This window comes from Pteropus vampyrus, unplaced genomic scaffold (assembly GCF_000151845.1).
Source record: "Pteropus vampyrus isolate Shadow unplaced genomic scaffold, Pvam_2.0 Scaffold59, whole genome shotgun sequence".
In the NCBI taxonomy this organism is placed as follows: domain Eukaryota; kingdom Metazoa; phylum Chordata; class Mammalia; order Chiroptera; family Pteropodidae; genus Pteropus; species Pteropus vampyrus.
This window is the reverse complement of record NW_011888840.1, coordinates 2,298,009-2,320,408: the sequence shown is the minus strand read 5'-3', so window position 1 is coordinate 2,320,408 and position 22,400 is coordinate 2,298,009. Positions and strand designations below refer to the sequence as shown.

At 41.2% G+C, this 22,400-nt stretch overlaps 1 protein-coding gene and 1 long non-coding RNA gene across 3 annotated transcripts in view; one reads left to right on the top strand and one right to left on the bottom strand.

The window, feature by feature from the left end:
- The window catches only part of LOC111740184, an 885-nt gene extending 471 nt beyond the window's left edge, over positions 1–414 (bottom strand). The window contains exon 1 of the long non-coding RNA XR_002780479.1: positions 349–414. This is a non-coding gene — a long non-coding RNA (uncharacterized LOC111740184). The remainder of the gene's footprint in view (positions 1–348) is intronic.
- DERL1 (derlin 1) overlaps positions 204–22,400 on the top strand; it is a 61,295-nt gene continuing 39,098 nt past the window's right edge. Inside the window, exons 1-7 of one of the 2 annotated variants that reach the window (XM_011360769.2) lie at positions 204–589; positions 10,852–10,963; positions 14,958–15,022; positions 16,081–16,107; positions 16,668–16,763; positions 17,976–18,028; positions 19,485–19,595. In XM_011360769.2, the coding sequence (XP_011359071.1) occupies positions 437–589; positions 10,852–10,963; positions 14,958–15,022; positions 16,081–16,107; positions 16,668–16,763; positions 17,976–18,028; positions 19,485–19,595 (617 nt within the window). In that variant the 5' untranslated portion in view covers positions 204–436. The remainder of the gene's footprint in view (positions 590–10,851; positions 10,964–14,957; positions 15,023–16,080; positions 16,108–16,667; positions 16,764–17,975; positions 18,029–19,484; positions 19,596–22,400) is intronic. The other variant, XM_011360768.2, reaches the window with a different exon arrangement.

Here is a 22,400-nt window from a genome sequence, read left to right as displayed (position 1 = left end):
TACCAAAATTATCTTTCCGGCGTGAAACAGGTGGAGAGCGTTCAGTCTCGCCATTGGCTGGATTATTAGCCGTTGCTCCTGGCAACCACTGTTCTCCACCAGTCGTGTCGCCATCCCGCCTGGCCCCGCCCCTCAGCGCCCCGCCCCCGGGCCGCGGAGCTTCCGCCCAGTGGTAAAGACGGTACTCGCCCTTTAAGCGGCGGGACTTCTGGTCAACGTCGTTCGCGGCCGCCGGAAGGGGAAGTTTCGACTCGGAACGCTCTCTCGCTGGTCCGAATTCGGTGGCGCCACGTCCGCCGATCTCCGCCTTCTGCACCACGACTTGGGCGGCTTCCGCCTCGACGACACCTTCCACTAGCGGAGCCGTCCGAGTCGTGAGGGGCCCGGGACGGGGAGTCAGGCGGCGGCGCACATCCTGGGCACCTAAGAGGCGAAGATGTCGGACATCGGGGACTGGTTCAGGAGCATCCCGGCCATCACGCGCTACTGGTTCGCCGCCACCGTCGCGGTGCCCTTGGTCGGCAAACTCGGTCTTATCAGCCCGGCCTACTTCTTCCTCTGGCCCGAAGCCTTCCTCTATCGCTTCCAGGTACTGACCGGCGACTGGGGGAGTGGAGACTACAGGTCCCAGGCTAGTCCCCGGCGGCGGAGCGAAGACCCGCGGGTTGCCGATGCGCGGTGCCTCGTGGGATTTGTAGTGCGAGGGCTCCAGCGATTTAGGGCCGGATCCTGTGCTCGAGGGGCGGGGTGGCGGCAAAGGGATCTGGAGCTAGGGTCTGGAGAGCTGGAGGCATGGAGACGTGGGTTTGACCCGCTGGGAAGGGACTGATTTCGTCCCTTTGCTAAGATTACGCTCCCGTGCTCTGTACTCAGAGAAGGAGGCAGTGGGGAGGGAAGTCGGTGATAGTCGACGGCGGTGACCAACAGCCTGGCTTTACTTGGAGCAGCTAGCTAGCTGTCTTCCGACTTTTCTGTGCCACGTGGGTGGCGTGTGGCTGTCAACTTACTCAACAGCCAGCTGAGTTCCTTTTACGTTAATGGAGTCCCCCCCGCCCTCCGCAGCACCCCCATAGGAGTGATTTGAGGTCAGAGAGCAAAGAGTCAGTTTATTTATCTGCACTTACCCAGGCCCTGACTTATTATGTGGCATATAGTGGCTGAATGCAAGAAGCAATGAGTAAAGAGTTAATTGCTCCAGAAATGGAAAGCCTTGTTATTTTTTGAAGCACGAAGGAAACAGACCAGAGTAACATTTCTGGCAAGAGAATATTAGTTTCCTGGAGGTTGTCTTTAGTCACTGGATTCTGAGATTTAAGTCTTTAATCAGTGGCAGGGCAGACATTAAGAACTGACATTACGTCAACACATTACTTGGCCTGTGGATAATACTCTCGCTGCCCCGTCTTCACTGGCTATTTCTTAGACTCCTTTGCTGGTTCCTCATCTTCCTGACCTTTAGATGTTGCAGCGTGCCCCAGGGGTCAGTTGTAGGACTTCTTCACTCTCCTTAGATGTAGGCAATCTCATCTAGCTTCATGGCTTTAAATACTTTCTATAAACCGAAGATGCTCAAGAGCAAATATATGCATGTTTAGTCCAGACATATCTCTTTATTTCCAGACTTCTACGTTTAGCCATCTATTTGAAATTACCACTTGGGAGACTCATAGGCACCTGAAACTTAACATGTCCCTAACTAAATATGCTTTTCCTCTTTGCCCTAGAAGTAAATAGAAACTCTGTTGTAATAGGAGCTCAAGGTAACAGTCATGGAGTCATCCTTCTCTTTCTCTAATATCCCGTAATCTGTCAGCAAATTCTATTAACTTTAGACACATATCCAGAATATAGTCCCTTTTCATTCTCCATTGCAAGCAATTATCATTCCAGCCTGTTCCTTTCAATCTTTTCTCTAGACAGCTGGAGTGATCCTTTAAAAACATAAATCAAGTTCTGTCAGTCCTCTGCCCAGAACCTTCCAATGCCTTCTCAACTCGATGAGTAAAATTCAAGTCCTCTCAGTGGCTTACAAGGCCCCCTGCTTCATCTCTGACCTCATCTCCTGCTTCTCTCTGTCTTGCACGTTAGGCTCCACAATGGAATGCTTGCTGTCCCTTCAGCTAACTCCATCTCTCCTCGGGGCTGTTTGCACCTGTTTCTCTGCTTGAGGGAGATAACCGTGGCTTATTACCTCCCTCAAGTCTGCCTAAATACCATCTTATTGGCAAGGTCTTATCTGATTGCCCTGCATAAGATAGTACCCCTCCTTTACTCTGTCTCCCTTACCCTTAATATTTTTTGTTATACATCACTCCTTGATATTTGTTAGTCCACTTCCCTTCAGAAAATAAAGCTCCATGACAGCCAAATCTTTTCTTATTTACCACTGTCTTTGTTACCTAGAATAGTGCCTGGCACATAGCAGGTGAGTGCATGGGAAAAATTGGCACTTGCTAATGCTGGGCACTGGAGGTACAACAGTGCATAAGACAGAAAAAGTCCCAATTTCTGTGAAGAAAATAAGAGAGAGGCATGTGATAGAAAGTGACTTAAGGGGGTGTCATTCGGTAGAGTGCTCCAGAAAAGCCTCAAAGAACATCTCCTGAACTGAAATCTGAATGATGGGTAGATCTGGCTCTGGGCACAATCTTCCAGGAAGAAGGAATAGTAAGTTTAGAGGCAGGCACTTGAAAGACAAGGAAGAAGCCAGGACAGAGCCAGCTGTAGGGATGAGGGTTGGAGATGAAGACAGAGAGATAGCCAGGAGTGAGCACAATAAAGCAAGGCTGGAAAGGTAGACTGGACTAGATCGGATAGGGCTTCATGGTTTGAGCTTTATTTTTAAGACACCGGGAAGGCTTTGGAGCCTTTGAATGAAAGACAAGATTGCCTTGACTGCTCTGTGCGATGGACTTGGTATGTGAGTTTGGGTATGAGGAACGAAGTTAAGAAGTGAGAGATGGTGTTTTGGACACGGATGGCTGTGAAAATAGAAGTGGGTAGGTTTGAGAGCTGGAGTGGGCAAGATTGCGGCTGAATGGCTATGAAGGGCGAATGGGTGAAGGAAGCAGCACTTAAAGATGTCACGGTTTTCACGGTAGGTGGTGGAGCCCTGTACTGACCTTGGAAATATTTAGGGAGGTGAGGTTTGGGGGCTGGGGAGAATATGGGTAAAGAATTATGTTTTGGCCATGTTGAGTCCAGAGATGCTTTTTAGGCATCCAAGTGGAGAAGTTAGGTAGGTGGATATTAGAATATGATTTGGGCCTGTTGCCAGAATTGCATACTGTTTTCTACTTATTTGCTTTGGTTAATATTTATCGACTGAGTAAATGTCTGCACTTTGTGCCTGGCGGCATGTTGGGTGATGTGCATGCGTAAGGTGCTGTGGTTATAAATTGATTTGTGAGAAAGCTGGTCAAAACTGACTCTTTGATCATCTTGGCAATATTATGTTCACTTGTCTAGTCAGATTAGTAAAATAAGAAAGCCTTTCTAATAGACCAGAGATGTATACTGTTAAAAGAGGTGAACTGATTAGAAAGAGTCATCATTCATGTCACAACTTCTTCCATGATTTTCCCATCTTCCTTGCATTGCTTCTTGGGGGCTTGTTATCCTGAAACTGGGAGAAGCTGCTGGCAGGAGGCAGGAGGGTGCACTGCCCAGGTGTGAAAGGACCAATATTTATACCTTCTTTCTGCCACTGTGACTCCTACTCATTCTGGACAAATTTAGCTTTCAGATCCACCTAGAGGAACTTATTTGCAAACGAAGCAGTTGAAGGAAAAACTTGATCTGAGAAGCTGATGTGTGAGGACAAACAGCCTGTGTGGTGTGCTTTCTGCTAAAGGCTCATCCTTTCCTTGGAAGCTGGATCTTTAACAGCTTAAAAAAAAAAAAGATGATTAATTTAGAATTGTGGATTCTAAAACATTACTTTTCCTCCTTATCTATAAGTTTTCTCTGAGTAGTTTATTGGTTTCGAACTCCCAAGTTTAAAATATCATTTCCTTAGTTTGGATGGGTGGAACCGCATAGGTGTGTGTTAAGACTCACACGACTGTTAACCACAGTTTTTGGTCCCTCACACTTAACACTCATCAGTCAATAGTGCACCATGATGAAATGTCTTCATACTGGTTCCTGATTAACTAGAAGACAGGTGACAATCTGCTGCTGCTCTAGTGGTTTCTGAGATTATGTGTCCCAGGGCTTCCTCCACAGCAGTACTTAATTTCTTTGGAAAAATAACACCATCTCCTTACATCTGGATTGTACCTCTCCATATGTTATCTCATTCAGCTCCCACAGTCACCCCGAGATAAATGCTACCCCAGTTTATAGACGACCGCCGTTTCAGTTTCTATTTCGGTGAGTTGCATTTCTGAGCTCTCGTTTAACTCTTTGCATAATATCTACTAAAACACAATACTTAAGTGTCTAACAACACATTTTTGAGGGTGACTTCTTCCCAGTTAGTCATAGCAAATTTTTTTTTCTTTTTCTGTCAGAGCAAGAAGACCATGGGATTTCAAGGGGAGTTGTGGTCTGCAGGCCTAGCTCAGCCTCTTACTAGTTGTATGCTCTTAGATAAGTTACTTATCCTCTCTGAGCCTCAATTTCTTAATTACTGAATACGTGTTTATAACCAGCACATCAAGAAACAGAACATTACCTAAAACAGTCCCTGAAAATGGGGATAATTTAATACTGCATCGATTCTGTTCTAAGAGTTCACTCTGTTCTAAGTCCATTGAATATAAGATGCTCCATCGATTTAATACAACTTTTTGGAGGGGGAGGAAGTAGAAAGCACATATGAATTATAAAATGAATATATCGATAGTAAGACACACCCTAATTTCAGAAACACAAAAATGAGTATCTTCAGATTGAGGAAATATGTTATCTGCTTCATGCCTCTATTATATAAAATACATTAAAAATGTAAAGTTCCCAGGATATAGTTTGGTAAATAACCTATGAAAAATATTACCATTTATTTATTAGCTAATAATAATTTCTGTCATTACTGCCTTCTTTCTGTGGTGAGGAAGATTCCAATTTTAATTTGTAATTGAAATTGAAATATAACTGCTGGATTATGATCCTATTTTTTTTTTTTTTGTCCCTTTAAAAGCATCCTGACTTGAGATGGGAAGATAAGAACTCTCAATTTCTCTAATTTGTTTCAAGAATAATAAGAAATGTCACCAACCAAACCTGGGATTGGGCCTGGTGCTTATATTTGCCGAGTTTTTGCTTGTGTTACCACATTTAACCTGTGACAGCAACCCTAGCAGATTGATTTAAGTGTACTGGGGAAGAGAGACATGTACACGCACAACCGGGGGGGGGGATGGATGGGGTCTGCAAGCTGAGCAGAGAAGTAGCCTCAAAGTTTGGCTTAGAACTTTAGTGGTAAGTGTTTGGTTAGGTAGTACGCTTAAAATTTGTCCTTAGCAGTCCTGTCTACATTAGATAGCTCTGCTGTGGTCTGTAGATAAGGTTGCCCATTGGACCATAAACCAAGTTTATTTTCTAACTTTTTATTGAGTTACAGTATACAAGCAGGAAAGTGTATGTGTTACATTTTTATAGCTTGTTGAATTTTCTTTTTTTTAATTTTCAAAAACCAAATAAATGTATATAACTAACACCTAGATCAAGAAATAGAACATTACCAGCACTCCAGAATGTTCCTACTACTTCTTATCACTCCCCCGCCAATGGTAACTACTATCTTTTTTTTTTTTTTTTTTTAACTTTTATTAGCGTTTCTTTGATGCTGAATTTACTCCTGGGCCGTAAGTTTTTGTTTCTTCAGTTTCTTCTGAGATACCTTTTTCTTCTGTGCAACCTCCTCTTCTGGCTTAGGAACAATCTGCTCTTTTTCAGTGAGGGTCATCTCAGCGTGGCAGGGGCAGCTTAGGTAGGGGTCACCTGCCCATAAGCTCTGTGCGTTCTGTGCTGCATCTTGGAAGCCTTGTGCACCAGGATGTGCTCAGTGACCAGAGAATCTGCACCTAAACCCTTCAGTTCACATTACTCTGCATGTTGAAGCATGTGTAGCAAGAATTCAGCACTCTTTTTAGGCTACCGACCCTGTGACTGGCTCCATTGTTTGGCCTGGGCACACCTACCACCTCACCATTGTAACGACAGAATGGCACACATCGCTTCTGTAAAGTGACATCCTTCAGCTACTTGGTGGCTTTTCAGATATGCATACCCTTGATGGCCTGGGCAGTTTCATGCGTGTTCTTAAAGTGAACACAAAGATTTGAACCTCTTATTTATTTTCTTGCAGTACGTGGACTATGATGCCAGTACAGTGTTTGGCAAAAGGAATGGTAGCAAACTCCCTTGTTCTATTTCCCTCCTCGGGATTTGAAATCTATCCCTACTTCCTTTTTCCCCCCGTTATTTTTAAAATTTATTTGCTTCTTTATTTTATTGAGGTTTATGACATAGAAGTTTCAGGCATGTAACATAATTCAACATCTGTGTGTGCTGCAGTATCTAGCCTCTCTAACAGTATGTGTGAGAGTCACCCATATTGTTGTGCGGGGTTGTGGGTCGCTCATCCTCATATTGTTCCGTTGTGTGAATAGACTGCTGTTTATTTACCCATTCTACTGGTAATAGGCCTTTTGGGTAGTTTCTACCTTTGGCTAGAATGAACAATGCTGCTGAGAACATTCTGGTACACGTCTTGGTGAACATAGATGTGCATTTTTGTTGAGTATATACCTAGGAGTAGAATTAATGGCTTCTAATAGCTCTTTAAAAGTCCTCAGTTGAGACTGAGTGCCTTTTATTAGTTTTTCTTGCCTACTTAGTGCTCCCATCCTCTTCCCCCTCCCCCCCGCCAATAAAAAAGCCACAGTTTGCTAACATCAGCATCTGGCACATGGTTGCACTTCTTTCTTAGTTGCTTGGTGATCCGTGTAGACTTTAACTCCAAATCAACCAACCCTTATTGTTTTTGATAGTTAAAAAAAACAAAAACAAAAACCATTGTAGACTCTGGATGGCATTTGTGATGATTTTAGTAGCAGATTTTTGGGAGATTTTAGTTCAAGGATGGCTGAACTAAAACATCTCAATAGAAGTTGTTGGACTAATAAGTAAAGACCATTTTTTTGGAAGGTATTGTATGCCAGTGAACATGTGGGCTTCTTGCCCTTGTTAAGTGAAGAACTCTGGTGGGGTGGGGTGCCTAAACTCTAATGAGGAACCAGCTTTCCTCCCGAAAAAGCTGGGGCGGCTATGGTTCTGGCTTTGGGATTGCCGTTGGGTTGAAATGAGATGCTCCCTTTGAATCTTCTGGCATGTGAGCCGTGCAGTCCCGTCTGCAGGTTCTGGGCTCTGGGTGCTACACTTGGCTGTCTCTTAAGGGATCCACAAAGGCTTTCCAGGGTTGAAAACATGCGTCCACCACTCCTAGACCTGAAAATAAAGCCTTTTCCTTATCGTATTTACATATTGGTTAGAAAAAAGGGGATTTAGTTGGGTGTCTTCCATGGGGATTTCAGAAATAATATATAACATTAGGTCCTTCTGAAGAGACAACTTTCTCCTGGTGTTTTCAAATTATATTTTTAAAATAATACAAAAATCATAAGACTCTTAGATCAATGAAAGCAAGTATAACTCAAGGGTAGGCTTAATGAATGAGGAAGAGAAGAGAGGTATTTTGACAGACACCGATTTCCAAAGAACAGGTGCACACAGTGGCTAAAAATAGTGTCATGTTGTCAGTGTTAGTGAAAAATGTAATCAGAAGAAACCCAAGGTTTCTTTTCTAAAATCAGGCCTTGAGTAACTTACAGGAACATGGGGGTCGTTTAAAGTGTGCATTTGTAAAACTCGGGCCAGTGTGCCTCTCCTAAAAGATTATATTAATAGTCATACACCCACACGTAAACATTTTTTTTTAGAAAGCACCTTTTTAATCCACTTTCTTAATTCCAGACTTTTATAAAACCCGTGAGACAAGGAAGGCGAGAGTCATCAGACAAATGGCATTGAGTAGATGAAGACACAACCTCAAAGGCCTGATTTTCCCAGGCCCCCTGGCTACTTAAGGCCAGGCTTGCTTGCTTCTGGTCTTTATCCCAGTGCTTTTCATAAGCAGGAAGAATCAGGATTGTATAAGCATGATAAGTATAAGTAGTACTGAAAATTTTTACTAATTGTAATTATACCTCATAATAATGATGTCACTTGTAAGAGTCACTGTGAAAATAGGGGTTCAGTATCATCAACTCTGGAGTCAGGCCTTCTGAGACAAATTTCTAGGTCTGCCACTTACTAGCTATTACTTAACCTTTTCTCATCCAATTTCCTCATCTTTGAAATCGACCTCCTGAGTCAGTGTATGTAAATGAACAGAATAGCACACTATTGTTTTAAAACCATTATCCGAAGTAGGACAAGTTTTAGCGTATCATTCCCCTTTTATAAACAGCAGTTGAGGCACAGAAGTGAGCATTTGTAAGCCGAGACTTCAGTCTGGGTCTCAAATTATTGCCAGTGCTCTTTTACTCGCAATTTCTGTGATGAAATTGCGAGTAAACCAAAATGAATTTTAATCAGTTTTGTTTTACTGGTTTAATACACAGTTCTTGGCAGGTCACATTTTAGTACGTAAAGTGCTCCGAGGGTCACATACCTGTGCTACTTGGAGAATGTAACTGGCCAGCTCTGTGTCCGGCCAGGCCCCACAGCTCATGTCCTCCATTCCAGCCACACCCAGGTGTTAGCTGCACTGTTCATTTATTGCACTCTCAGAATCCTTTGGGACTTTGTACTCATTTTCCAAGCCCAAACTTCCACTCCGTTGGGTCCCCTCTTGCTTCTTTGGACAGCCTCCCGACTACTGAGGACTCGGTGCAGTGACCATGTCTTTTGTGCTTGTACAATAAGGCACATAACTCTCAAGCCAAAAGCCAGCATTATGCCAGCACTTCAGAAAGTCTGAGAAGACCATCTACTTCGACCATTATGATTTAACATTGTTCTGGAGGGGTTTTCCAGTGAATTAGATGAGAATAGAATAGGATATGACATTTTTTTACAGATAGAGTTCTATACTTGGAAAGCCCGAGCAGCTCAGTTTTCAAATGTTAGAAACAATAAGATAATTCAGTTTTGGTTGGTGAGTATAAGAAGAGATAGAAAGCAATAGCTCTATGAAAAACTAAATGCTATGAAATACTTCTTCCTGGCTGAGAATTGTATCAGTATCACATTGATACCAAGGTGCTGGTTCTAGTTCATTTAGAAAAATAAAATATTGAGACTAGCCAAGGAAATTGTGACAAATGTGAAAGAAAAATGATAGGAGGATTATTTAATTCTATAACTTTACCAGATACGAAAACATATTATAAAACTAGAAATTAAAATAGCTTGGTATGGGTAATAGGAGTTTAATTTCCAAACAGCATAGTCTAAAAGTAGACCTTAATAGAAAAGAGAATAAGTATGTGATAAAGTCAATGAAGAAAAGATGGTTACTTTGTAAATAGGGTTGGGAAAACTGAATGACCATCTAGAAAAATAAGTTGGATTTCTTCCTCACTCTTTAGGTGACCCATGAATGTGCTGCAGTAAAACAGAGAGTACTTTTTAGTGGAGAAGTATCCTGTAAGCATGGTACATGAGGGCTACATTTGCCTACATTAGATTAAACTTTTACATGTCAAACTGTGGCAAAAATACCATAAAATCATCAGTCTAATGACAGACCAGAAGATATTTGCAACAGTGAGAAAGGGAAATTTTCACAATATATAAAGAAATGCAAATCTAGCAGAAAAAATAAAAGAAATGCTAAAGTTTTAAAAACATGATTGATGAATATAAAATACATCAAATGATGAGAGCGTAGAGAGAAGACACATTAATCTACATCTTCGGAGGAAGTATAAGGGTTAAACGTTTTTGTAGGCATTTGGCAAAATTTACCAGAATTCAATGCAAGTGTCTGATCTAGCAGATTGACTCACAGGAATTTATATTATATGTATAGGTATAATGAGGATATTCAAGAATATTCATCGTGGCATTGTAACAGTTTAAATGAAGTTTAGCTATTCATGTAAAAGGGGTACTATGAGGGCAATAAAAATATTTTTTCAAGGGAATGAAACAAGGTATAGAATAGTGCACTGTAAGGTAGGATGAAAAAGGATGATAATAACACATACTATTATTTCCTGAAAGAAATATGAGAAACGGATCTGATGTTGCTAGAAAGGGAAGATCAGGAGAGAGGCTAACTTTTAACTGTAGAACTTTCTGTAATTTTTTCTTGGGGTGAGAGGGTTAATATTGTAGTCATGTGTCCATGTTGCCTAAATAACGCAATGATTTGGATAAAAGATTCCTATTTTACTTTTACCTTTTGAATATGACATTTTTTGACATCCTAGTATTTTTTGGTTTGTCATTCTAGTATTATTATTTTCCTAAATAAAGATATTACCGCATTGTTAGAAATTGAGTCTCATTTTTGACAGGCTTTACTGTATGCCTGATCCCCAAAAAGACTAGCCATATTCTGCTATAGTATTGATTTTTTTCAATTTGTTTAGAAATATTTATATTTATTGCTTATTTTGTGACGTCATTTTATTCAACTGATTTGTAAATTGATGTGATTGTAACTGATACGAGCTTTTCTTCACTTGTTTTCTAGAATGATATTGGCGGTGTCCCTTTAGTAGGTCTCCTCATTGAAGAGAACGTTTTACAAGAGTTAATTTTGTTTAGTTAAAAGAAAAAAAATTTACCCGGGCTTAGAGAAACTAACAGCTGTGTTTATTTTGATCCTGACAGATTTGGAGGCCAATCACTGCCACCTTTTATTTCCCCGTGGGTCCAGGAACTGGATTTCTTTATTTGGTCAATTTATATTTCTTATATCAGTATTCTACACGACTTGAAACAGGTATGTTATCCATAGTTTTAAGTATTGTTTCTGTTTAATTTCCATGTTTACTTGTTGGAGGAATTTTAAGGGCATTTAGCAAATAAAAGAAATGACATAATGACAGGAAGTGCTCAGTAAGTTGTAGCTGTGCCAGGACCGTACTAGGCACTTAGAATATTCAGTTTTTAATCCTCACAATGTCATCATGAGGTGTAAGTAGCAGTGTCTCCGTTTAATATGTGGAAAAAAAATAAAACTGAGGTTTACACATTTTGCCCATGTCCTTAGTGGCTGAGCTGTGTGCTTGTCATTTAATTTGACATCTCCCTCATTTCTGTCACATAGCAGTCCTTGTCCTTCAGTGCACAATTACGTTGAAGTATGTATATCTCCTAGATTGGGGTTGAAAAACACTGCATTATGCAATTAAAAGCCTAGGCTCATTCTCTGTCATTGAAACAATTTAAAAATATATAGCTGGGGCTTAGAATATCAGTTTATCAGATATGACTACATCTATTATGTTATGGATAAGCTTTTTAATAAAAATCTTTTCTTATAAGGTTTCTTACTGATTGTTATTTATTTTCTATACTACCTTACATGCTCTTCTGAGTTGCTTACACCGAGAAGCCATAAATTGATAACTGCTGTGTCAAAATGTGAATATAGTGATTTCGAAAAGGCTGGCTGACTTCAGAGACCTTATAAACCTGCTGGCCAATGGCTCAGGATAGAGAATTCGGAACCACCCTTAAATCTGTCAGTGTGAGCATTGTGAATTAATCTTATAACTGCAGGGGAATAGAAAGATGGGTATTTACGTGTCAAATATAATTTTTCCTTAAATTGGCATTTGCTATAAGAGCTTTTTAAAAAGAAAGAAAGAAATCAAATTAATACAAAGCGTCAGGCCTAGACTTGTATTACCCCTGGAAGGGCCCTTGCCCGCTCCCTTAGTGAGAAAGCACGGGAGATTCAGAGAAGTGAACTTGGCTGAGGAGAAACAGACGCAGGACTCTCACCGCCACTCCATCAGCGGTTTGAGCCTTAAATCCACCAGCACGTGTGATTTGCATATGATTTGCATTCTCCCTCATCCCAGTTGGACCTGAATGTTACTGACTTGCCCTGATACAATTTGATTGAGGATTCAGTTGTTGGAGTAATGCTTTTTAAAAATATGTCAATAGTAAACTCTAGATTAAGTGTGGATGATCCATAACCAGTTTTGAAAGTTTTTATTACGGAAAATTTTCAAAGATAAAAGTAGACATTTTTTCTTTTTATTGAGATAAAATTCACGTAACATAAAACTTGCTCTTTTAACTATTTAAAATGTACAACTCAGGGCTCTTTAGTGTATTTGCAGTGTTGTACAGCCATCACCACTATCTAATTCCAGACATTTTCATCACCCCACAAAAAGCCCAAAGCAGTCACTCTCTATCTCCCTTCTCCCCTTCTCCCGGGCCCTGGCAACTAATTTTCTGTTTTCTGGGTGTACGGATTTACCTATATGGGACATTTTATCAGTCCTCTGTGACTGGCTTCTTTCACTTAGCATAATGTTTTCGAGGTTCCTCCACATCGTAACATGTACCAGTATGAACCCCCTTTTTAACCATTACCCACCTTTAACAGTTATCTCATAGCCAGCCTTATTCTATCTATATGCATGTCTGCCCCTCCGCCCCTGATGATTTGAAGTAAAATGCCAGACACAATAGCATTTCATCTATAAATATTTTAATATTTACCTCTGAAATACAAGGACTTAAAAATGATCATAATACTGTTATTAAACCTAAATTACAATAATTCTATGACCACTTTTTTTCTGAAAATCGTCTTCCCTTGGTTACTTAAGGTCCTTGAACCCAGCTACCTATCCCTACTACCTAGTCAGGTAATAGAACTAATTAGTAATACCACAGTAACACGATAAAGCTGTAGGATTATTAGGCATGGCTCTTTTTCATTTGCTTTAGTCCTAGAGGTTGCCCCCTCTCCCACCGTCCAATCACAGAGCATTTTGAAATTCTAGAGCCGAGAGGCATTTTTTAAAAGTTTTCTTGATGCATAATTCATATACTGTGTAATTCCCCCCATTTTAAGTGTACAATTCAGTGGATAGTCATAGAGTTGTGCAGTCATTACAATCACTGTTAGAATATTTCATCACTGCAGAAAGAAACCCTCCCCATTCCTGTTCACCCCTGTCCTTCCTCCCAGGCCTCAGACGACCATTTTCTGCCTCTTTAATTGACCTGTTCTAGACATTTCTTATAAATGGAATCATATAATATGTGGTCATTTATGACCAGCTTCTCTCATTTAGCATAGTGTTTTAAAAGTTCTTCCGTGTAGCATATATTGTTATTACTTATTCCTTTTTATTGCCAAATAAGATTCCATTGTATGGAATTACCACCTTTTGTTTTTTCTTTTCATCTGTTGACGGACATTTGACTTCTTTTCACTTTTTGGCTGTTATAAATATTGCTGCTATGAACATTCCCATAGAGAGGAACTTTTGAGATCTTTCCATTTAAATAAGATTTCACAGACAAGAAGTGATGACCTGCCCCAAAGGTCGCAAAGCTATGTGAGGCAACACAGCTAGGACCAGAACTCGGGATTACTGATTCTCGGTCTGCTCTTCACCAAACAGCCTCAAGATAACATTTTGACAGAATATTTGCCACCTGCATGTTTTCCTGCCCGGCTCAATTAAGTATATAGAAGCTTTGGCTTATTTGTAAGGGTTCTGATTTGAACAGGATGCCTGCAATCTGAGACCAGTTAATTTGTAAATTCTCAGTTGGAAGCCTGCCAAATAATAAAGTACTATAGTTTATGTGATTATAGTATTTTAAATATTCAGTTGAAAGAATGCTTAGAAATCACAAAGCCAAAACCACATCAAAAGATACAACAGTATTATTAAAATTCAGAAACATGTTAGAATTTCAGCTCTGATTCATCACAGCAATCCTCTACCATGAAGCATCCTTAGCACTGTGGCTAAAGTGTGCCTTTGAGGTACCAAGGGAGAAATAAAGGGAAACAAGGAGAGACTTTAGCTGGAAATCCATTTTCTTTTAGATGTTTTTTTTCTGCCTTTCTGACACTTGTTAGGATTTTTAAAGAATGACTATATATCATAGAAGCATGATGGGGTGTGGAGGGGAGGGAAGGTGACCGCTTGAGCTAGAAGTGACCTTACAGTCATTTGTGTCTTTGCTCTGCATCTAGATTCTAGACTACCAACCAGAGGCATGAGGAATCACCCTTAGAAGGGAGAGCTGGGCCTGTGTTGATTTTTCTGCCCAGTAATAAGACAGAGCCTGGATACGGTTTAGTGACAAGAGCACTAAATTAGTAATTCGATTTCACTAAGCTCCTAACAAGCCATGTGACTGTGCTCACGTACCTGTTTCCTCATCTGTAAAAGGTGGGGAGCGGGGATAGGTCTTTCCATCCTACCTGGCTGGTGTAGTATGAGGATTTAGAGTCAGAGGCTGTGGAAGACTTTGACTGTCCCTCTATTCCCCTGTACGCCGCCCCCCTCCCCCCACAATCAGAGCTTATGGGCTAGTGGAGGGAGAAGGGATTAACCAAGTCATCACAAATGTGTCATCATTTACGATGAGAGCAGTGAAGGCAAGGCCGGCAGGCTGGAGGGACGTCAGGGGGTGGCGTCTCAGTAGCTGCGTAGTTGCCTGTCCTCTCTTCGGGTGTCTTTTAGCCCGTGGTCATCAGAGCAGGTTACTTATTGGAATTCAGTTGGGAGAACGCAGGTCGGACTTACTAGGTGACTTTAGTTTGGGGCTTTATTGAGACATGGTTTTGGATATTTTTAAAAAATGTACTCTTATTTGAGAGAAGTGCTTTAAAAATATTCTCATTTTGGCTTCGCTTATAATTTTTGAAGTATTTCTCTACGAAGAAGTGACTTATTTTGTTCTGAAGTTCTGAACCATGACATTTGGCTTATTTTTGTTTCTAGGAGCTTTTGATGGGAGGCCAGCAGACTATTTATTCATGCTCCTCTTTAACTGGATTTGCATCGTGGTATCCTTCAGTCTGTTATTTTGGGCCAGAAATAAACCAGTTTTTTTTTTTTCAAGTTTGGGAAAACAGACAGTATTCTGTACAATACTTTAAATCACAGTGTTTGCATCTTTGTTTACTACAGTTAGTAAGAATAATTAAAGTTCTTTTTAAAAGCTATAGTAAATCGTATAGCCCATGAGTGATGCATTCTTCTGCCATCGCCTCTGGGAGATTTTCCCACATTTGGCTGAGCTTTATTACTGATCCCTCTTCTCGTTCCCAGTTCTCTGTGTTCTCATGTGTGACAGCTCGTTGACTGAAGCACAAAGAGGTTTTGGGACATAAGACAGCTTTTGAAATCTGTGGTCCTGATTAGAAAATTAATTTACAACCAGCATCCTTTTCTGGCGTCCTCGCTGTTCTTGCCTTGGGGTCCTAAGTAGGAATTCAGTCCCTCTTTAGGTACCTGGCTCTGGGAAAGGACACAGCATGTGTCTGCTGTGTGTCAACCCAGTTGTCAGCAGCCTTCCAGCTGTGGACCTTTACAGATGGTGAGAGCGGCTGAAGGGATCCGATGGCTCAAGTTCAATGCTGAGTGGGTGAGCTCGAGCTCTCTTTGGGACTTAACTTCCATCGACACTTGGCCAAGAGCCAGAACATGAGGCACTTGGGATGCCCTTTATCCTCCTTTAAGGGAAGAAAAACTGTTTTGGGCTTCAGCCATGCCACGGAGCCCTGAATATCAGTATAACCACGATTCGTTTCAGAGGGCACAGGCATCTCCGTTTTCTAATGGAAGGAGAGGCACTAAAATGCAGTGACAGAGCAAGGCAGAGAGGGCGCAAGGTGACGATACTGTTAATATGCCAAAGCAGTTAATTTCTCCCATTTCCTTGTCATTGTACAGTCTAATAGGCTATTTATAATGAAGATTATTAGATACCTTTGTGTTCTAGGATGTTTTAAGCAGCCTGAACTATAGAAAGGTGTGTTCCCTCAGAACATTGGAAGGAAATGAACTTTTACTGGATGCACGATGCTTTGTTTCTATCTGATCTTTAACTTTACAAACCAAGATTACTGGTTTAGCAATGGACATGCAGGTAAGTTGAAACTCTCCATTTGCTCTTTTATATGTTTCAAATTTACTTCTAATGGCCTTTGACAGTTTAAATGGCATTAACTGCAGTTAATTATGTGGTATGTTGAAATTATAGAATTATAGCTGTTTTATTTTGAAGATCTGATACGAGTTAGCTAAGCCATTACTTTTCATACTCGTTTCTTGCGTCTTTATCATGTTTGGACATTGTGAGTGATGGTAATCCCACATGCATGTATGTGGATTTATATTTACATTTTTAAAAAATTGAGACGGTACAGGAAATAAAGCTTTATGACTACTTTTTTCAAGTAACCCTGATATTTCTGAATCCATCTAAAAATTTTGTTGTATTTTATCCTGGGATATCATAACATACATTATATGATTAATTAAAAGGATCAACTTATAATTCTGATGAGCTGAATTTCTTTTTGCTTTTCGAATAGTCATGTGAGAATTCGTTTGGTGGGGAGAGGTAAAAAAAGAAAAGATAGATTCACACTGCCTCTGACTTAAGGCCTCCGGAGCCTTGTCTTCACCTGTCACCTTCTCCTGCAGTTGCTGATGATCCCCCTGATCATGTCGGTGCTTTATGTCTGGGCCCAGCTGAACAGAGACATGATTGTATCATTTTGGTTTGGAACACGATTTAAGGTACTTTAACCTAGTTGGGAAAATTTCCTTTTCATTTGTCTTTGCAGAAATTCCTCTCCAGCCCAGAGGTGTACTTTCTGACTCGTCCAGAAGAGGTCACTGCAAAGCAGTATACCTTAGGCAAGCCCCGTCTCCCTCCCCCAGGCCCCCTGCCTTTCTTCAGCCAGCCCAGCGTCCTCACTTCTCCCTCCCTCCATACCTCAGGCCCGGCAGGCATGTGTCCCTGAGTGATTGCGCGTGCGTGCGTGTGTGTGCGTGTGCGTGCGTGTGTGGTGTGTGTGTGTGTGTGTGTGTGTGGTAGGGGAGGGAAGGAAAGATGTGGAACTGTCCCTTTTAAAATCTGTTCTTACCACTCTCTGTTACGTATTTTACATTTTAGATAAAACATTATTTTTTGCCCCCAAACTCTTCCCTTTTGTGCCTTCTCCTCCCCATTTTCCACCTGTAACATCTTTTGTATTTTCTTCCTCATATAAATCCCACCCATTCTTAGTTTGAGTCAGGACTGAACGTGTTTCCTGTCACTCGCCTGGACTTAGTCTTGTCATTGGGCTTCCGCCATATATTTTGTGTTTCTCCTATAGTACTTACCGCATTCTGCCTTCAAGTTATTTATGTATAACCCTTTCTTTACTAGTTTGTCAAGTTCTTTGCAGCTCCCTTAGCTCTTGGTATGATGTTTTGAATTTGGTAAGGGGCTCAGATGTTGACTTCATCTGGAGAGCTGCTTACTTGGGAGTGTATTAGCTCAAGATATCAATGTGTAAAGAGATAAAAATTCAGGTAATTTTGTGAAATACATAAAAAGAGAACATGAAAAGATGAGGTGTTTTCAGTTTACGGGTAACAGTTTGCTAGCTGGAGCCTTAATGTGATTCTCTTATGCACCGTGTTTTCATCAGCGTTTGTAGGACAGTCATCTACTTTCTGAAACTATTTTTTAATATTAACTCCACAGGGCGTGCGTATATCCGAAGACTATGGGCCAAGCACTCTGTCTTTCCCGTTACTAAATACAGGAATACGTATGATTTTAGATAGGAAGTTTTAAGTGCAATAGGAATGATGCTGGGTGGATCTGAGAAATTTTTGCAGTGACTTTCCAAAGGATTTCTATAAAGCACTTGTCAGTTCATCCCTACCCACTCAGCCCCCCAGCAGGTGTATCCTTTTCAGGTGTGGTTACTCATGTTTGTGTCTGTTCTTTCTTAGGCCTGTTATTTACCTTGGGTTATTCTTGGATTCAACTATATCATCGGAGGCTCGTAAGTAATATTAGATTTATTCAATGAAGCTCATCCTTGGACGATTTCCGTTCTTTATTTTCCTTCTCTAATCTTTATGAAACTTTAAAGAATCTCAACATCGATGCACTGGAATCTTACACTTACTAAATAATTTCATTTCGATGTAATTGATTAGATTGCAGGGCATTAAGCACATTTATCATTGAATGATTGTTTTTTTTTTCTTTGTTAGCTCCTTGTTACAATATGCTTCCATATATGTGTTTTTGAATAAATATTTATTTCTGGATTCACTGTCCAGATTGAGCAAACATAGATCTAATTTGTCTCTGAGCTGACTCCTCTAAGAACTATGCATAATGTTACTGTGTTTTTTATTTCTAAGGCATTTTCAGAATGCCTTGGAAACTGCTCACCAGTCGTGGAAACGCAGATGCTCAGATGGGAAGCAGTACAGAAGTTTTGGTCAAACAGGGTCAAATTTCTAGTCTGGAATTAGAACTTAAGACTTGAGAAAACCTTTAATGTGTCCAATCAGAATTTTAGGGGGAAAATGTCAACATGCAGCCATTGTAAGAACTCCCATTTCTTTACTACAAAATATTTTTAAAGTCTTAATAGATTTTAATAGTATTAGTTCTTAGTACGTCCGACATATTTGCTCTTTGTGGTCCTAACTTCTACTGCAATTGATAGGGAGAAATGAATGAATCATGCAAAGAGACTCTGTTTAGAGCATAGCATGAGCTTGGTAAGGCTACCCTGCCACCCAGAGGGGCAGAGTCTGGGAGCAGCTGCACAAGTTGACTCGTCCCTGACAGGAATCACGTTGCAGGTGAGGACAGGGAAGGATATGTAACAGTAAGAATGGATCTATAAGACCTTGACGTGGCCTGTATGTAAGCGTGGGAAAACTGAAGAAGGTCAGTGCTTATTTTCGGATTACAAGGTGAAGGTCAGCTTCTGAAGTGGTCTCTGTGATGTCTGACACTCAAGGATAGCAGAGGGGAGAGAGAGTGCTCAGCGGCTCCAGGAGCGGGGAGCAGGCGTTCACTGTTCCTGCTTTGCTGACTCCCATGCTTCTCTCTCGCTACCTTCATTGTTTGCCCGTGCTTTACAGATACAGGATTCATGACTGGAAGCATTCAAAAGTTTGCAGCCTCCCCAACTCTTAAGGCAGAAAGTAGCAAAAACAATATTTTGAGGATGGGCTGGGCTTGAAAGAGATGTCAGAGGGCCAGCTGGCCTCGAGGAGCACGGACCCCATTGGTCCAGCAGATCTGGTTTCCCTTCTCCCTCAGAATGCATTTGCCACTCAGACTACAAAAGGGCCCTTTGTAGAGCTGTCACAGCCTCCCGGGAACCAGAACTGGGCTGCTGTGAGGGATCTCGTTCCTGAGCTGTTAGTTAAAACTTGCTGTGCCTCACTTTACTGCTCGAATGTCTTTAAACCAGTGTGGCTCTCTGCTTGCAGGGTAATCAATGAGCTGATTGGAAATCTGGTCGGACATCTTTATTTCTTCCTAATGTTCAGATACCCGATGGACTTGGGAGGAAGAAATTTTCTATCCACACCTCAGTTTTTGTAAGTGTTCCCCCCCGCCCCCCATTTAACAGTCATTTTACTGCCTGTGTTCTTATGTATCTTGATAAAAACTCCATGAAGGGTAGGATTTACCGCTTTGTCTAAAGAAATGTGAGCCGACAAATGACTTGCCCTGGTCACACAGTCCCAGGAAGCCAGGGAGCAGAGCCGCACTCAGTCTTCTTCGTGGAGCCTCGCCGGGGGTTACTGAGACGACATCAGGCACCACGGTGCTTCCAGCTCCGAGCAGGTGGCACCTGTGTACACCGGTTGGCTCATTGGTTAGCAGTTTAAAACGTTTTTATGTTAAATATTATAGACTGGAATGTTTATAGGACTTTTCAAAGTCGAAACGAGAGACTCGAGGTTTGCAGAGTCCTGCCCACCTGGGAGCACGGGCCTGCTCCTCGTCTGCGTTTCGGGTTCAAGTGAGGAGGCCGAGGGCACAGCTTTGGCTGTGAGACAGACTTGGGTTGGAATCCCGTTCCCCTCATTTACCAGGTTTCAAGGTTAGGAAAGTTACTTCAACCAGCCGAGGGGACGCCGACACGCTTCCACGTGTGAGCAGCCGAGGAGACACTGACACGCTTCCACGTGTGAGCAGTGTGACCATTCTGTCCGTGAAGCAAAGGCTGTTGAAGAAGGGACCGGTGAAATCACCATCTGGGTGTCACAGCCCGCCTGACAGTCATGTCTAATCTCCAGCTGGGGATATGCAATAATAGCTTGCATTTAAAAGCTTTGGGAAAAAAATCAAAAAACCTTTTTCACATCTTGCTTGTTTTAATGCTTTGCAGTTTGTCATTCTTCCAAGGAGTCTGTGAGGGCAGTGAAACTTGAGTGGGTCCCCCACCCCATCCCACCCCATTTTATAGATTATAGATAGGTTTTTTGAAAGATTTTTTTTTTTTGGAAAATATACAAACAAATATACTATTATATTTTTTTCTTTGAGAGCATAAAAAGAAACTTGCTTCTCTTCTGAGCCTTGGGTTGCCTCCAGGCTAAAAAACAAATGACCAATCTGCTTTCTAATTATCAACGGACACACAATAACAGCAGGCTTGGATTTTTTATCTAGGTTTATCAAGTCGGATGGCAGATGCATCAATTAAAAAAAAACTTGGTACTTTGGGGGGCAGCCAACAGTTATTTTACTTTAAATGGCCATGTTCTGACTTAACTGGAGATATTTCTCAATTGTGGGCAACAAAGTATATGAGATTCTAGTGGGAAAATCAACTGCTTGCTGGAGCTTGCCTTCCGTTTGAGCTTCTCTGTTGGTGGAAGCCCTTCTGTTAAATTTTGCATAAAGATCAGATGACAAAATGTAGCTCCTTGCAAAAGCAGTAACTGCTTTGAAATTGCCATAAATTTTTGTTGATTATATATAATTGGGTCTTTTTATACTAATTACTTGCATTTAATTTCACTATCTAAGCAGTGGAGATGGCTTCCATATTGTCTTACAGTAAGAAACAAAGCAGGACAGCCCTAGCGTTGCCTTTTTAAAGTGCTCGATTTTATTATATACCTTGAAGTATTATTATTACAGCAGAACGTCATGGGTTTGAGAAGCCAGCACTTGGAAATAGTTGGATTTAAAGCTAAAACTGTATTTATTTAAAGGGGAAGATGTGAACTGTAGAATTCTAAGATATGTCACTCTTCTGCATTCCATTTGGTAAAGGAGACAGATCCTTTCGTACACAGTTCTTTTTTAAAAGGGGTTCATGATCTTTTTGGAGAGGGAGCACGAATGCATCAAGGGTGATAGGAATAAGTGAGGGCTCCAGTCGCGAAGTGCTCTCACCTGAATTGCACCGTGTGTGACTTGTCTGCAGTTAAGTGGTGCAGGAAACAAGCTTGGAGCTAGGCTCCCTGGGTTCGAATCCTGACTGTCACCTTAGAAGAGCTTTACTCAATCCTGCCTCAGTTTTCCCATTTGTAAAATGGGGTAGTAGTAGTGCCTACCTCCTGGGGTTGTTGTGAAGATGAGATGAATTTGTAAACATGGACGCACCGGGTATAAGGGAAACGCTTTATGATAAGGTTGTGCTCTGCGGGCTTTTTGCTGTGGTCATGTCAGCCCTCAGGGTTTGTATCAGATCATGGTCTCTGCTTTCAAGCAAAATTTTAAATTGGGATCTGCTAAGTGGGATAAGGGTAAACACACCCTCAGTGTGCTGATAGTCAAGGAGGGGAAATAGTTGGGAAAACTGAGAACGTAGACTTGGATTTGAGTTTTCTCAGCTGTCCTGTGACTCGTAATTTATGAATTTGTAAGGTGGGAAATCAGCTAACCGTTTTGGGCTTCAACTTTCCCACCATCTATGAGATGGAAAGAATGCAGTCCGAGGGAAGATCATGAATAAACTGTAAGAACATACCCCAGGCATAAAGCCGCCTTCTGCAGTCTCCTGTGATGGAGGCCGTAGGATGCAGTCGCATCGTACAGATGCCATGAGGGGCTCACAGGCTGCACATTTGTCCTCTGAAAGTGAATTTATTTTGTATCCTTTGATCCATATTTAGATATATAAAAATACTGAGATGATTATATATATGTGGTTTTTTCCTGGTGGTTGGGCTTGTGGGAGTAATATTTTTGTTTCTGTACTGTTCTGCATGAATTAGTTCATAATCAGAAAAAAATTTTTTTAGAGTGTGAATTTAGGTGAAAACTGAATAAATTTAAGAAACCTGAAGAGTAAGTGCCTTCTGTGGTCAGGGCATTGAGCTAAGTGCTGAAAAGGCAAGTTAAGTAAGACGCTGTCCCCAGCCTTCTATTGGCCACAGACTAAT